This window comes from Palaemon carinicauda, chromosome 35, assembly GCF_036898095.1.
Source record: "Palaemon carinicauda isolate YSFRI2023 chromosome 35, ASM3689809v2, whole genome shotgun sequence".
Lineage (NCBI taxonomy): Eukaryota > Metazoa > Arthropoda > Malacostraca > Decapoda > Palaemonidae > Palaemon > Palaemon carinicauda.
In genome coordinates, this window is record NC_090759.1 from 29,572,216 (window position 1) to 29,590,230 (window position 18,015).

The 18,015-nt window shown below is 38.1% G+C and overlaps 1 protein-coding gene across 1 annotated transcript in view; it reads left to right on the top strand.

The window, feature by feature from the left end:
• LOC137627677 (transmembrane protein 184C) overlaps positions 1 to 16,146 on the top strand; it is a 74,134-nt gene extending 57,988 nt beyond the window's left edge. The window contains exon 11 of the mRNA XM_068358869.1: positions 9,827 to 16,146. Coding sequence (XP_068214970.1) covers positions 9,827 to 9,865 — 39 coding nt within the window. The 3' untranslated portion in view covers positions 9,866 to 16,146. The remainder of the gene's footprint in view (positions 1 to 9,826) is intronic.
• The last annotated feature ends 1,869 nt before the right edge of the window (positions 16,147 to 18,015 follow it).

An 18,015-nucleotide genomic window follows, 5' to 3' on the forward strand; every position in this document is an offset into this window, starting at 1 on the left:
AGACTGTTAAGCAGTTACATGACGTTGCGTCCTGGTCCGCTACTAATGCACCAGTGCGTGTGGACGCTGCGTGTCAAGCATTGCCAACCCCTTTGCTGGTTTCACAGCAGTTGTCAGATGAGGTTCCTTCAGATGAGGACGTTGCTGACCCTCAGCATGATGATCATCCTTCGGATGTAGACGAACCCAGAACAGTTCCTCCATCAATGGACTTTAAGAAAGTCATGTTAATTTTTAAGGAGTTGTTTCCCGATCACTTCGTCGCTGTTGCTCCTCGTTCGCCGCCGTCTGAGTTTGTTCTAGGCGTACCTGCTAACATGCCAGCCTTTACAAAACTTGTGCTCTCTCGCTCATCCAAGAGAGCTTTACGGCTTTTAGGCGACTGGTTGGAAACCAAGAGGAGTTTAGGGAAGACGGCCTTTGCCTTCCCTCCGTCTAAACTCTCGTCTAGATCGAGCGTCTGGTATGCCACGGGAGAAGTTCTCGGCTTGGTAGTCCCTGCCTCTGCCCAGGGCGACTTCTCAAGCCTTGTAGACTCTCCCCGCCGCCTAGCCATGAGACGCTCAAAGATTAGTTGGTCCTCCTCGGACCTTGACCATCTGCTGAAAGGCATTTACAGAGCCTTTGAAGTTTTCAACTTCCTTGACTGGTGTTTGGGAGCCTTAAGTAGGAAAATCTCATCGGCTGATAGAGATGTCTCCTTACTGATTATGTCCTGTATGGATAAAGCCATCCGCGATGGTTCCAATGAGCTCTCCTCCTCTTTTACGTCGGGAGTCCTAAAGAAGCGAGAGTCCCTTTGCTCTTTTCTGTCGGCAGGAGTTCCTCCCTGTCAGAGATCTGAACTGCTCTTTGCTCCCTTATCAAAGTTTTTGTTCCCGGAACATTTGGTTAAGGACATAGCTTCTTCACTCGTGCAGAAGGACACCCATGACTTGGTTGCGTCCTCTGCTCGCAAAGGGACTACTTCGACATCCTTTTCTGCAAGACCTAGGATAGACACTCCGGCGTCCAGATTTATTCCGCCCTTTCGTGGCAGAGCTCCCAGCAGGGGAAGTACTCGTGCCGAGGGAAAGAGAGGAAAGAAGAGAGGAGCCAAGTCCTCACGTGGCAGAGTCTGACTGCCCGCAGCCTCAGACAGCAGTAGGAGCCAGACTGAAGAACTTCTGGCAAGCCTGGGAGAAGAGGGGCGCAGACCAACAGTCTGTGAGGTTGCTCAGAGAGGGGTACAAAATTCCATTTGTACGCAAACCTCCTCTAGCGACTTTCCCCATCGACCTCTCTCCCAGGTACCGAGAGGAGTCAAAGAGACAAGCCCTGAACCTAGAAGTGTCTCTTTTGCTAGAGAAGGGAGCGGTGGTGAAAGTCTCGGACCTTCAATCACCGGGGTTTTACAACCGTCTCTTCCTAGTACCGAAGAAGACAGGAGGTTGGAGACCGGTGCTAGACGTCAGTGCACTCAACGTCTTTGTTACGAAGACAAAGTTCACCATGGAGACCACGAAATCAGTCTTAGCAGCGGTCAGAAAGGGAGACTGGATGGTCTCTCTCGACCTAAGAGACGCATACTTCCACATCCCCATACACCCAGATTCCCAACCTTTTCTGAGGTTTGTTTTCAACAATGTGGTATACCAGTTTCGGGCCCTGTGCTTTGGCCTAAGTCCTGCTCCTCTCGTGTTTACGAGGCTTATGAGGAATGTAGCAAAATTCCTCCATTTATCGGGAATCCGAGCCTCCCTGTACTTGGACGACTGGCTTCTTAGAGCCTCGTCCAGTCATCGCTGTCTGCAGGATCTTCATTGGACATTGGATCTGACCAAGGGATTGGGACTTTTGGTCAACCTAGAAAAGTCCCAGCTGATTCCATCCCAAACTATACTGTATTTAGGGATGGAGATTCGCAGTCCAGTTTTTCGGGCTTTTCCGTCTGCCCCCCGAATAGAGCAAGCCCTGCTCAAAGTCCAACTGATGTTGAAGAGAGAACGATGCTCAGTCAGGAATTGGATGAGTCTAGTAGGAACTCTATCATCCCTGGAGCAGTTTGTCTCGCTAGGAAGGCTACACCTTCGACCTCTCCAGTTCCATCTAGCTTTTCACTGGAAAAAGGACAAGACGTTAGAGACGGTCTCAATCCCGATCTCCGAACCAGTAAAGGCATGCCTGAATTGGTGGAACGACAATATCAGTCTGAGAGAGGGACTTTCCCTAGCAGTTCAGAACCCAAACCACGTACTATTCTCAGACGCGTCGGATTTGGGTTGGGGTGCGACCCTGGACGGTCGGGAATGCTCAGGTCTGTGGACCTCAAGTCAGAGGAGCATGCACATCAACGGCAAGGAGCTTTTGGCAGTCCACCTGGCTTTGATGAACTTCGAGAGTCTCCTTCGAAACAAAGTGGTAGAGATCAACTCCGACAATACCACAGCCTTGGCATACATTTCCAAGCAAGGAGGCACCCACTCCCTGACGCTGTACGAGATCGCAAGGGACCTGCTCATTTGGTCAAGAGATCGAGGCATCTCCCTGTTAACGAGGTTTATCCAGGGCGACTTGAACGTCTTAGCAGACTGCCTCAGTCGGAGGGGTCAGGTAATTCCTACGGAATGGACCCTCCACAAGGACGTGTGCAAGAGTCTTTGGGCGACTTGGGGTCAACCCACCATAGACCTCTTTGCAACCTCGATGACCAAGAGACTTCCAATCTATTGCTCTCCAGTCCCAGACCCAGCAGCAATACACATAGACGCATTTCTTCTAGATTGGTCTCATCTGGACCTATATGCATTCCCACCATTCAAGATTGTCAACAAGGTACTGCAGAAGTTCGCCTCTCACGAAGGGACAAGGTTGACGTTAATTGCTCCCCTCTGGCCCGCGAGAGAATGGTTCACCGAGGTACTTCGATGGCTGGTAGACTTTCCAAGAAGTCTTCCTCTAAGAGTAGATCTGTTACGTCAGCCCCACGTAAAGAATGTACACCAAAGCCTCCCCGCTCTTCGTCTGACTGCCTTCAGACTATCGAAAGACTCTCTAGAGCTCGAGGCTTTTTGAAGGAGGCAGCCAGTGCGATTGCAAGAGCGAGGAGAGCTTCTACCATTAGAGTATACCAGTCGAAGTGGGAAGTCTTTCGAGACTGGTGCAAGTCAGCATCTGTATCCTCGTCCAGTACCTCTGTAGCCCAAATCGCTGATTTTCTCTTGCACCTGAGAAAAGTTCGCTCCCTTTCAGCTACCACGATCAAGGGCTACAGGAGCATGTTGGCTTCGGTCTTCCGGCATAGAGGCTTAGATCTTTCCAACAATAAAGATCTACAAGATCTCCTTAAGTCTTTTGAAACCTCTAAGGTACGTCGTTTGGCTACTCCTGGATGGAACTTAGACGTGGTCCTAAGGTTCCTCATGTCAGACAGGTTTGAGCCTTTACATTCAGCCTCCCTGAAGGATCTCACTCTTAAGACTCTTTTCCTGGTGTGCTTGGCTTTGGCTAAAAGAGTCAGTGAACTTCATGCCTTCAGTAAGAACATCGGCTTTTCTACAGAAAAAGCCACTTGTTCTCTTCAACTTGGTTTCCTGGCCAAAAATGAACTGCCTTCTCGTCCTTGGCCTAAATCTTTTGATATTCCTTGCTTATCAGAGATCGTAGGCAACGAACTGGAAAGAGTGTTATGTCCCGTTAGAGCTCTTAAGTTCTATTTAGCTCGTACTAAGCCATTACGAGGTAAATCTGAAGCGTTATGGTGTTCGGTTAAGAAACCATCCTTACCTATGTCAAAGAATGCTTTGTCATATTTTATCAGATTTTTAATACGAGAAGCTCATTCCCACTTGAATGAGGAAGACCAATCTTTGCTTAAGGTTAAGACGCATGAAATTAGAGCTATAGCAACCTCCGTGGCCTTCAAGCAAAATAGATCTCTGCAAAGTATCATGGACGCGACTTTTTGGAGAAGCAAGTCAGTGTTCGCGTCATTTTACTTGAAAGATGTCCAGATTCTTTACGAGGACTGCTACACACTGGGTCCATTCGTTGCAGCGAGTGCAGTAGTGGGTGAGGGTTCTACCACTACACTTCCCTAATTCCAATATCCTTTTTAATCTGTCTCTTGAAATGTTTTTAATATTGTTTTTTATGGGTTGTACGGAAGGCTAAGAAGCCTTTCGCATCTTGGTTGATTTGGCGGGTGGTCAAAGTCATTTCTTGAGAGCGCCCAGATTAGGGGTTTGATGAGGTCCTGTTAGTATGGGTTGCAACCCTTCATACTTCAGCTCCTGGGAGTCTTTCAGCATCCTAAGAGGATCGCTGGGCTTCGTGAGGAAGACAGACTTACATGGCAGAGTAATCGTCTAAGTCAACTTCCTTACCAGGTACCTATATATTTTGGTTTTGTTATATTGATAACTGTCAAAAACTCTTAGCATATACGCTGTAAACTTAATTAACTCTGGTCTCTACCCACCGCCTTGGGTGTGAATCAGCTATTATATATTCACCGGCTAAGTTAAATATTTAAAAATGATATTTTAATTATAAAATAAATTTTTGAATATACTTACCCGGTGAATATATAAATTAAAGGCCCTCCCTTCCTCCCCATTAGAGACGCAGCGGGACGAGAAGAATTGAAGGGTTTGTTTACATGCAGGAGTGGTATCTGGCCGATAGTTGGCGCTGGTGGGCACACCCGCAACCTTCATAGCGATCGCTCGCGAGTTTTTGAGTGTGTTTTCTGTCGAGCCGCTGAGCAGCAGCTATTATATATTCACCGGGTAAGTATATTCAAAAATTTATTTTATAATTAAAATATCATATTTCATTATTAAAATTCTAATTATTTTTATGAATCTCCTTTGATATTCATATTACTGACTCCCACACACTGTTGGAGGTGGGGCGTAATTGAAGGAAAGAGGGACAAATTTTAGTAAATGCAATTCAACGAAGTTAAGGTTACAAACCTGGTTTAGATTACGTCTAGCATACTTTGATTAACCCATTTAAATTACGGTTTGAAATGAGGGATTCAAGATTGTTTATTAAAGCAATTAAAAATAAAATACTGTACTGTAGCTTGGCTCTTTAAGATAATGTTTGTAAACCCCTTACCTTAAGGTGCTGTCGGGAATGGAATATGTGACGACTTACCCAGGTGGTGGTGATATAATCCTTATCCCAAGAATTCCTGACCTCTGGAGAATCTAACCCCACAAATGTATTCAGGGAGAGAGGGAGGGGACGCCCACCTGAATACCCTGCCCGCTTCAAAGATGTGATCCATGTGATCTGGTTTTCCATCTGACCAGTATCACATGCAGCATTGCTACTTACGACATTTCTAAAGGAATTTGATAAAGCACCTAATATTGTTGAACTATTGTTGAGGACCAGCTAGATTTCCTTTCTTGACTTATGTCTACAATGGGTCATTTTTCTCAGGCCCTCTTCAGGCCGGAGCCCTCTTGGAAAGTTGTCATGGTAAAGATGTTTGCAAGATTCTCACAGGCAAGAGAACTGTCCAAGCTAACTTACTCAGTTGATGCTATGTAAGGGTCATCTGTAATCCCTACATTATGACAAGGCAGAAAGGCTTTTCTTCAAGTTGTCACTATAGTGCAGTCTACTCAACATGTCAGCTGAACAAGAAACTTCCAATTTTCCTAGAGTCCCTTTGTAGACAGCGTTCAAGGATACCTTCCAACGCCTCTTGGAATTTTAGACGTCTACTCTCGCTGCATATTGTTTCTCATTTCACAGATTAATCAGCAGTTGATGTTGATGCTCAGCATGACCTTGATTGCTCCCAGGCGCATTTTCTTACTTTATTATAAGGAGAAATCTCCTTAAACTTTGCGATAAAGGATACCACACCGCATTGAACCAAGTTTCCATTAAGACTTGACTGAACTTCACTTGAGTCTTCTAGACTAGATGAGGTTCTAGAAAATTCAAGCCACATGGAACTGTTCAGAAGTCCACAGGTCACTCAAGTGATCACGCTTGAATACTTGCAGCGAACTGCAAATTGTGCTTTGACCATTGAAGCCCTCATTTACTTCCCAAGCCCTCCTAAGCATTTAAGAATGGCCTACATGTGCCTGTATCACAAATCACCTTGGCTCAGAACCTATAACCCATTCACTCACAATACAAAGCCCTTCCCCCCCATCCCTCCCTTCAAGAAATAGTAAGTGGGTAAAATGATGGACTCGCCTGCTGTCTGGAATGGACACTACAAACTAGTCCTACAACAACAGATATTGTAGAATTCTATTATTTTCTGACTTTGTGTAACAATTAGACATAATGTACTCCTGTTGCAAGTTTTGAAAAAAGTACCATCCCAAATTTAAGGACACAAAGTCATACATATTAGACTTTCCAAGCTCTCAGGAAGAACCTGTCAGAAGCATAGTTCCTCAAGACAAGGGTCTGGTATTAACCAACAATCTTCTCAGCCCTTTAATTACAGGAGTATACCCATGGGTACCTGTATCCTTGGCTTAGTGGTAATTACTCATCAAATCATGTAGCAAACCTAGCACCCTCATAGGACAAGAGTCATCTTGTCCAAGATAGTGATCTCCACCTACGTCTAGAATGAGAAGGAAAATGTACTGGCTCTTCTACCTTTGTTTTCTTCCCCTTCCTTGGGTTAAAGCAGTCACTTTGTTATTTGTTGGATTGGATGTTAGATGCAGTTAAGCCATATAACCAAACTTTTCTTAACAATTAGATTTTGTTTATAAGTATCTTCCCCATCCTCCTGGATGATGGACAAATGAATACATCCCGTTTTTCATAATGCTCATATATTCTGACCTAGTAATAAATCTGATGCATCTTCATGCCTAGGTTATTAAGAGGATGATAGGAGTCATCACTTTCACTTCCACATGGAACCAAAGTGTTTGACATTCCTGGTCAAGTAAATCAGCCAGTGTGTTACAGGGACTGCCTCCCACCTAATTATAAGTCTCCTATTAAAGGACAAAGTTTTGTATCCATGTTGAAACAAAAAACAAATTTTTAAAAGTAATTTCTATTTTTCCTACCTATACAAACTTGAGTCTTTCCTATACGTTACACATCATGCCTCAACCACCCCATAAGTCCCATGTTTAAGGTCAAAGTGGCCATTCTGTGTGCTGGAGAGGCTTCTCCCTCTACCCATCTGTAACTACCAACAAGTTATAAATTTTAACAGCTAAGTTTCCAGCATTGCTGAAATCATACTCCTATTAAAGGACTCAGGTTGATGTATTTAGGAAATATAAAAATATCTTTAAGGAAAATTAGTTGTAGCAAAAGAGTGGGGGAAATGGAGGGGGGATGTAAATGGGAGGTGGTGAAGGTTGGAGAGTTGAAAAAAAAAAACAAATGTAAAAAGTGAATATCAAGAAAGGTTGGAAGTGGCATCTGTGCCGGCATGGTGAAGGGAGAGAAACTGTTGATTTAAAGGATTGGAAGTTAATAAAAGAAAATTAGGTTGCGATTGCAGTAAGTGATGTGTGTGGCAAGAAGATTGTTGGAGGCAGCATGAGGAAGGGTAGCGAATGGTTGAATGAAGGAGAGAAGAAGAAAGTGGAAGAGAAAAAGAGGGCATTTGAAGAATGGCCGCAGAGTAATAGTGTAGAGAAATATGAGATATAGAAAGAAACTGTGGAAGTTGGGTAGGTGAAGCAGAGGGCGGCTGACTGGAGGTGGGGACAGGGATTGGGTCGTTCATATGAAGAGAATAAGTTTTTGAAAGAAGTGAAGAAAGTAATGAAGGGTGGATTAAGAAAAGAAGAGACAAGATTTTGAAGGGTTGCTGAATGTTGAGGATAATAGGAAGATATAATTGCTGTTGCAGGTATTGAGATGCCGGTGATGGGAGATGAGAAAGAGAGAGAGATTACAAAAGAGAAAGTGAGAGAGCACTAAATGATACGAGAGCAGGAAAAGCATCTGGTATGGATGATGTGAGGGCTGAGATATTAAAGGAAGTGAGTGTGACTGTACTTGAATGATTGGTTCGATTGGTTATTAAATGTTTTATGTTGTCAATGATACCAGTGGACTGGGTGTGTTCATGTATTGTTCCGCTATACAAAGATAAGAGAGATGTACATGAGTAATGTAATTCAAGGGATATTAGTTTGTCGAGTGTGGTTGGAAAGTGCATGGTAGTATGTTAATTAATAGGATTAAAGATAAAACAGAGGATGCAATCTTAGAGGTACAGGGTGATTTCAGAAGGGGTAGGGGATGTAGGGATCAGATTTTTAAAGTTAAGCAGATATGCGAGAAATATTTAGCAAAAGGTAAGGTGGATGTGGGAAAAACTTATGAGAGTTGATGGGTAGCGATGTGGAATGTGATGAGGTTATATGGAATTGGTAGAAAGTTGTTGCAACCAGTGAAGTTTCTATATAGGCACTAAAGTGTGTTAGGATAGGAAATGAAGTGGTTGATTGGTTGCCAGTGAGAGTGGGGCTGATACAGGTATGTGTGATGTTGCCATGTTTGTTAAATTTATTTGCTGTGAGAGGTGAATGATCCAGTGCTTGGTCGTGGATTGAAACTGATAGATGAAAGTGATTATGAGTGGGAGGTGAATCAGTTGTATTTTGCAGATGATACTATATTGGTTGCAGTTTGTGAGTAATAGTAAGGTTATGAGATGCACAAGAAAGGAGGGTGATGCTAGGTTAAATGTCATGTTGAATGGAGAGTTACTTGAGGAAGTAGATCAGTTTAAGTATTGTACTAGAGTCTGTTGTTGCTGCAAATGGTGGAGTGGAAGCAGATGTACGTCAGAAAATGAATGAAGGATGTAAAGTGTTGGGGGCAGTGAAGGGAGTGGTAACGAATAGAGGGTCTGTATGAGAAAGTGATTGCACAGACTGATATATGGATCAGAGTTGTGTGGAATGAGAAAGATACGATGTGACAGAAATTTAATGCATTCGAGATGAAGTGTATGAGGAGTGTGGCTGGTGTTTCTTGGTTAGATGGGCTTAGGAACGAAGTAGTGAGGGTGAGAACTGGTGTAAGAAATGAATTAGCAGCTTGAGTGGGTATGAATGTGTTAAGGTGGTTTGGCCATGTAGAGAGAATGGAAAGTGGCTGTCTACTGAGGAAAGTGATGAATGCAAGAGTTGATGGGAGAAGTATAAGAGGTATGCCAAGGTTTGAGTAGATAGATGGGGTGTGAAGAAAGCTCTAGGTGTTAGGAGGATAGATTTGAGCGAGGCAAAATAGCTTGCTAGAAATAGGAATGAATGGCGAGCGATTGTGACGTAGTTCTGATAGGCCCTGCTGCTTCCTCCAGTCGCCTTGGTGACGGCTAAGGTAGCAGCTGTAGGGGATAATTGGGGAGAGTGGGCTGTGGCACCCCAGCAGTACCAACCAAACTCAGCTGAATCCCTCATCATTCTGGGAGGAGTGAAGAGAAGAAAAGTCCCCTTTTGTATTTTTTTTTTTTTTTAATATCGGCCACCTCTAAAAATTGGGAGAAATGCCTTGGTATACAGCCAAATTTATTTTTTTATTTTACAATTTTTTTTTTTAATGTGGCTGAGATATTTATAGAAGCAGTGAACTTCAGGTAAATATTAAAATAAGCAATTTTATTTTTACAAATTTGGTACTGTATATCCAAAAAAAAGTTTGAGGACTACTATATATGGAGGAAATTTATATCTAGTAACAGCAAAGTTGACCTTCAAAATTATCAATTTCTCTTTTTAGTACCTATATAAGTAAACACAACCACAACAGTCCATTTTGTCTCTTATTCAGATACCAATTTAGTATGGATTGCTAATTTTTATTGATATTGCAGGGTGAGGGAACAGAACCAGAGGATATAAAAGCCATATGACACCCAAGTGCCCCTCGTCCTGGCACAGTCGTATAGGTGAGACGAGGGAATAAAACACAATTTTTGGCCAAGTCATCTTATTTTTTATTCCCTGTGTTCACGTTATAAGCGCGATAAGTGTTTGCAGAAGATATATTTTTTGTTCCAAACTTCATTTTCTTTCCTAGTGATTTAAGTGTTAGATTTCTAAAGACTGTTCGGTTTGAGCAGCCTGGTGTAATTTTGTCTTTCATAGAGTAACCATTATATATTGCTAGATTTTAGTTATTTCAACTGATTTGCACTGGAATTTCGAAATTCAATTGAAATTTTTTTCTAGTGGGTATCTGTTGATAATTATGTCTTGTTCTTTGATCCAAGTGTTCACACAGTTATACTTATTTCTAATAGGCATAATGATTAGCTTTAAATGAATTAGGGTATTGTTAGCATCTTAATGAAATGAAAAGATTAGATTATTAATTCCTTTTTGGATTTTGGCTTTTTGGTTATGTAGAGTTTATGTTTACCATCATTAAGGATAGTTAAAAGAAAAACAGAAATATCAAGATATATTGTCCTGTGATGTAGATTTGGTAATTGATAGATCTTGGTATTTTGTTTTGCGTGCATTGTAGAGGTATTCTTAATTACTTGAAAATGTAAGTGCTTTAGGCAAATCAAGTTTTAAAAACAAAACACATTAGATTTTTAAGATCAATATCATTGGTCCAGAACTTGACAAGGCACCTGATATATTTTCATCAGACTATTGTACAACTCTCTCTGGCTTCCAGTAATTAATGATACCACTAATTTCTATATAGTATTTACAAATTAGCACAGTACTTTGAAAAAGTTTGGTATTTAATATTAAGTTATCCTAGCAATTTTGTACGACTTATAAGAATTTTCATTGGTTATGTTGCTTCCGTTTGAAACCATTATTTCCAGATATTGGTTTTATTGGTCACATGTAGCTTTAGATACCTGTCAGTATTTTGTTTTTACAAGTAGTTACGGAGAATTTAAAGGTTTTAAAAACGGATAGTAAAGTTCCAACATCTTAAAAAAAGAAATATGATTTTAGTAGCAGTGGAAAATAATCCATTAAAATCACTAGATATCAAAACCTATGATGCAGTCCAAGAACAATTGAACGTAAGTTTTGGAAATGTACAACTCAGGATATAAAAAATAATTTCTTTTAATATATAACTTTTTCATCTACTCATAGTTTTTACCAGTAGGGCAAAGTCAATACTGTACTCGCATAGAATTGACTTTGGCAAGGGATTAAAAGCTGCAGTATTATTCTGACATTAACATTTATGACTATTATATCTTATAAAATAAGGTCATATTTAAAATGCACACAGTATATATACTTCTAAGGAAATTCCTTTACCAGAACCAAAGAATATATGGAAGCAGTAGTAGTAGTAGTGCCATGTTTTACTGTTTATAGTGTCTAGACTTGCACAAGCACTCAAAATTTAATTGTGCCTTCTTTTTATTACTCTGATATGTGTACTGAATTGTATTTCATCCTTTTATATCCTTGATGTTATTGAAGCACCTAACCATTAGTGAGCTATACAGTATTCACTTATAGAATAGGTATGTGGTGTCATCAGTACCGTATAGTAATAAAGGAAATTCAATTTTGTATGAGGTCAGTTTTAGATGTAAATCAAGATCAGACAAAGTCTCTATACCTTCATAGCGCAATTGCATGCAGATTTATCGTGTCGTTACTCTGGTGTCGATGTCATTCACCTGTCTAGTGCTCTTGTTTGTATATACATAAGATTGTTATATATACAGTAATGTCTTTATATGAAAGTAAATAGATTGATTAATTTTATTTTAGTGCTATTAAGTTCAATGCACCTGTTCCACAAAGTATAGTACTAATTTTCACTCCCAAAGTTCTTGTAGGATGGTTGCCACATACAGAGTGCTCTACATAGACAAATGTAGATGGTCCTGAAGGTTCTTAGCAGCATCCATTTGACTGCTGCAGCACTGTCTTTTATTTTTCATCTTTTTCCCTTTGGTGTCTTTTTACTTAGCTGTCCACCTTCTTAAACATTGCTTTGCTCTAATTCTTACCTCCCATTAAAAAGACATGCTTTAAGATTAGCCCTCTTTGAGCTTGTAAATGACTCTGTGGATTTGTTAAACTCATTTTATTAACTATAATTAGTTCCAAAATTATAAAGGAAAGAATAAACCAAGAAAATTAAAGTCTTTGATGTTTAGTTATGTTTTTGAAAGATATTCAAACAAGTGATTATGCTTTAGAATGGCAATAGGTGGCATTGTTTTTTAATGGATATGTTCATAGGCCTATTATCAGTGCATTTCATTGTTTCTTGTACAAGAATATTTTCATTTATTTGATAGTTTTGGGTATGCTGGGGAATTGAACTGTTAAAGAGACTATTGTCCCAGTCATGGTTGCAAAACAAAGTCTTAGGTAATGAGTGGAATAAGTGCCTCTTAAAAGCAGGTAGGTTTGGAGCTATGAACTGGAATAGAATCTATTTCTACAACCATAGTAGTCTTTACAAAGAAAGTTTTCACCTTAACCCAGAACATTCACTTAGGGTAACTCCTAACATTTTGTTATCCTCGATAAATAATTAATTGGTTTATTATGGTCAATTTAGAATAACGTATGTGTAAAAACCTGTAACATGGAATGTAAAATATTTCTAATTCTCAAAATCCAACAATTACAATGTGGCAATGAAAAAATTTAATAAGCTTCGAGAGGGAGTGAAGCTGTAATCAATTTGTTTGTCTAACAGGGCCTTATGTCAGACTATTAGATCTCATGGATAACACTAAATTAATATATGTCTAAGATAGGAAGGATCACTCATAGATTTTGCCATGTGGAAGGTGTACTGATAATCTAAATAAAAATATTTGTACACTTTCCCTAACAGTATTTAATATGTCTGCATCTGTCGGTCTTATTTAAACCTGCCTTTACTTGTACTTTTTTCTTTTAAGTGTGATGGCTTCACTGTTTTAGCAAATCTTCTAGAATCCTGAAAAAATGTGTCCCTCATCTTTCCTTATTCAAGTAGTTTGTAATATCAACCGGCTACCTTGTCAGATCTTTATTTCTAAGTTTATTTATTTTTATGAATTTTTTCATTTTCTTTTTCCCCTTATTCCTGTTCTTGTATTTATTTTTCAAGCTTTGAGTCATTTTCCTTTATCAGAGTAAATACTGTAATAAGCTTAGAGTACCTGTTTCATTCCCTTTGCCTAAAAAAGACAAATTATTTTGATGGGCATTTGTTTCTTTAGTAAAGGTTTTAGTAGAATGATAATTATAAGGTGGTATTCTTGCCTATCATTTTTGTTGGTTTATTATCAGTACTGAAGTAATAATAGTTATAACATTTGATGCCCAAGATAGCTGGTCTTTGGCATTCATGAAAGTTTTGTATGTACGGTAGAAATAAGCAAAAGGGACAAAGTAAGATATTTTAAAAAATGAAATAGGTATCGATCTGAATAAAACCTTATTCTCAATTTTTATGTAATCTAGCTTTCATTTCACGTAGCATGTAACCATATGAAGAACAAGACTAGTTCTGTACAAATGCCTTGTCACCAATCTGTGTTGAGGAAAAAAGTTTTTTAATCTCCATTAGAAAACAGCAAACTGGTTGTTAGATTGCAGTCGAGACTTTAATCTCCTCACAAAGGGGAATCTTCCTTTCTTTTTTCTTGTACCAAGATAGAACCAGATCATCAAGCTACAGTCCATTACTGGCCCAAGGATTGCAAATGGCGTAGTCCTTCAAGAGTGACTTAATAAAGATGCTCACTGACAAGCTGTATTGAAGAATAAGGAGCAAGTGAATTGTCATATGTTAGGTGGGCATGCACAGTGGGAGCCTCTGCACCATAAATGGTACGAGTTGGTGCAAGTGAGATTCATTGTAAGGATTTTATCCTCTGGTGATCTCAGTTGTGGCAAAATTGGTTTCAGGCTCATGACTTATAGTCAGGGAGCAGCGACATCATGTGTCATTATATGTATGTAGACGTTTCTTTGCGTAATTAACAAAGGAATGAAGATGAAAAAAGAAATTTAGTGAATATGATGAAACTGTAAAGAAATTAATGCCAAAAAATTTCTATTCAGAATGACCACAGCAAATGTAATTACAGTTGCCAAATATAATTCCCAACACACAGGAACTGAAATTTTAAGAGGTAGCAGCTAAGTATCATAAAGCTAAAAGTGTAGTAGTCTATACTGCACAGTATTCTTAGAAGGTAATGTTATTTCTTGTGATTTTTTTTGTAGTGTGTAGTGATAGTAATAATCGTATAATGGGTTAAATACTTAATGTTGTTTGCTTAGTGTCAAAGTCTGATATTTATTGAAGTAATTGGATTTCACTGATGCTGTAAGATCAATGTGAATCTTATGAATGATAATTGTACAGTGCTTGTTTACTATACCCTTAGCTAATTCTTGTGAATATCCATTCTATTTGATGCCTATATGATCCAAAGTTTGGGTTTTATACAATATATGAAATGTAGCAAATTTAATATGCTGTAAGAGTTACAGGAAAAAAAAAGTTTATGCTAGTGTTTATGGCCATTGAAATATCTCAAATTTCTCATATATGCTTTAACTACACTTACTATCAGAGAAAGTGGATACAGTACAATTATTTCATAAGATCAAAATCAGTGTTAGGAGACAAAAGTTTCTTATGGAACTTATTTCTGCTATTGGAAGACACTGAACTATCAGTTTGTTAATTTTTTTCCAGATGTCAGCCAACTAGGTTTAAGTAAAGAATTGATAACAAATTGTTGTTTTTGATAATTGTCAGTCAGGTTTAAATAGTAAGCAAGCCATGTGTTTTTATTGCACTTTGGAAAATAGCATGTGCAACAACACTGCAGTTCATTTTAATGATGGTCTTAGTAAAAAAAAAAATAATGTATTGATCAAAATAACGAGACTTTGACACCTGTAAACCTTGAAAATTACTTGTAGGAACTTGTGTTAAAGATTTTGGGCTGTTTACTCTTGATCTCTGTACAACTCGGCAGGTATCAAGCGTATGTACTAGTGATAGTTCATACTTGTGGAGTAAAGTTGTCTCAGGTGTTAGGGGACTATCTAGTCCCAACATCAAGAAATTATTTTCTCAGAACATTTGAGGTTGGCTAAGGGTTGGAAACATCTGGGAATCCATATCATGACAGTAACAAAAATTTCATATAAGCTGTGGACAATCTACTTCAGATTGAATCTTAGCACAAGAAATAATATTGCTGTCAATAATGGATATGTCAGACCTTTTTTATTATTAATCATGTCAAGTCATTTCACCACCTAAATTAATTGCAGGATGAGTGTCTAAGTTCTATCTTGTCTGGTATTGGTCTGTTCTGGAATAAGAAAGAGGATGCGAATTGTAGTAGGATGGTGGAAGGATCCATCTAATACATTCTATGTAGTGCCTTTAACTACTACTCATATGCTGTTGCATTACTTGGGTGTGTTACTTTTAAAGCTTTCTGTAGAGGAAAGATATATTCTGCTTATCCCTAGACTTTGCTATACATTCTGAAATAGTATAGCCTAAACTTCAAAATAAGCAGGCAGTCATTTTTCTTCCATCAGAATGACCTCTACAATAGGAGTTTCAAATAGTGTTTTTAAGCTCTGGGAAGCTACAGTAACTATAGTAGTTTGTAATCATCATTTAATGCATTTATTCCATCTCAGTTTCCACACCTCGAACCAAAATGTTGGAGTTTGATCATCCAATAATTCCTTCGAAACATGGCATAAATTAATTAGTTTCAATTCACAAGGTTGATTAACTCTTCTATAATCCTGTAATGTTGATTAGCATCTGGATTTTGATAGGGTTGTTGAGGCTGAAACTTGGTCATTCTGTCTGGAGAGATCTTTACCATTTAACAACCACATAACTGCAATTTAATTTGGATTTATAGCTTTTTGTGCCTTTATAGATCTGCAATGAGGCATTTTTACAGTACACTAGTAGTAGCATTCCTTATGATTTACATAAGAATTGAAGGAATTTGTTTGTAGTTCAAAGTATACACTTTATCCAATGTACGAATTAATTTCATTTGTTTTTACTATGAATGTAGTGCCTCGTTTTTATGTGATACTGGCATAAGTTTGGTAATAAGATATCAAATGTAAACTAAAATGGAGATTTGAGCACCCGTGTTCAGTCAAGAATAAAACATTTTCAATTCCATAAAGGTAATCATAGTTTCTTTCCATTCCAATATAATTCATATTCAACTTAATTTCAGTATTCTTCTGGTATTAGTAAAGTAAATGACCATATTATGTTGTGAAGTATGACTGGTTGTATGATTCTGTCAATAGAGAGCCGTTACATATTTCAGTCAGTTGAATTACCGATGAACGTAACCATTAAGTATTTATAAATTAATTTGAGAGGATTTCTTCAATTTGGTAATACCTAAAAATGTAATGTTTTTCAAAGCAATGTTCTTAGAATGGACCATATCACATTTGGAACTAGAATACTGTAAATATTTAAAAATCACACCAACAATTGTACCATAGTTTTAGAATTTTCTAATACAAAGACTGAATGTATTGAATTAGAATACTGTAGATGGGTAAAGTAGTTCTAGGACCCCACCCCCAACCCTCGGTCATGCAAAAGAAGCTGGGCTGTAAGTTCATAACGCCCAATTTTCTTTTAGGCATAATTCTATTTTGCTTCAACTCCTTTCATTTTTATCAATCTTTGTTAGCAATATTATCAGATCCTGGAGCATCAGCCTTTTAATTTTATTTTGCTCAAGTACTGTATAAATATTTATCCATCTAAACCATGCATGACAGGACTATTAATGGCACTATACATGTTATATAATACAATCCAGTACACTAATAAATTAATTTTACCTACCTTCCTTAAAATACATGTCCACAGTTTTCCTTGTCATAAGACATCAGTTACACATTTCCCTTTGTTTTATTATTATTCCTTTTCTACTTAACCTCTAATCTTTTTATGGGCCCAAAGAAGATATGGGGGACTTGAGTCTGCCCACATTACCGGCCTGAAAATAAGGAATGTTTTAAAAAAAGATGATTTAAAACTTTATTTACAGGCAAAACTTAAAATGCAACCACCATAGAATGTGAGGAATTGGGTCTGAACTGTAATGGTTATTTGTCGTAGTTTAGAAATTTCTTACCAAAATTCTCTCGTATGAATTTATACTATATGTCTTCATTACAATTGGTATTTGGCATTATTGAGATTGCCATTACAAACTTAAGCATCATTATTATAGAATTATAATGTTCTCTTTTATTATTATTGAGTGTATTTCCTATCTTGTGCATATGTTAGAATTACACCTACCAACAGTTCATTTCAATTTTCTCTGCTCATTAAAAATATATCAAAACACTGAAGAATAGTATTTAGTTTAGTAAAGAATTATTGTTTTGTATAAATGGCTGATTATAAAAGTATTATATAAATTTATATATATGATATATACAATACTGTGTGTCTAAAGTCACCAATTTCACCACAATTTTTCTACTTAATTTTTATTGTTTAAGGTTAAAAGTTAATAAAAAAAAAAAAAAAACTGACCCTCCATTTTTTGTACAGCTGTTCTGTTCTGGTGTTTATATATTTATTAAACTTGATTTATTTATATCTTCAAAGGTACTCCTTTTTTCCTGAAACTGTGATTGAAAATTATTAAAGTTTGATTTTGGGTGCCAAATTATACACGGTGAAATAAAAGTAAATATCCCATGTTTCGTTTAATATCCCATCCCTCCTTTTGATGCGAGTAGAGAACACAATAAATAGTTACATTCAAATTATTTTTTTTCTTTTAATAGATAGGTAAGATGGGAGAAAGAACAAGGGCAGTTAGCCAAGTAACCATGGTAAGGAATAGTTTATTAAGTATTAGTAAGAGTAATGTAACTTGTGGTATAACCATAATTTTATTTTAAGAAAACTAGCATGAAAGCAGTCATGCGGTGCACTACGCTACCCAAGCAGTGTTCGTGCCAGGTTCACTTGATTTTTATGCCATTTTGTTTCACCTTAACTCTTAATCCCCCT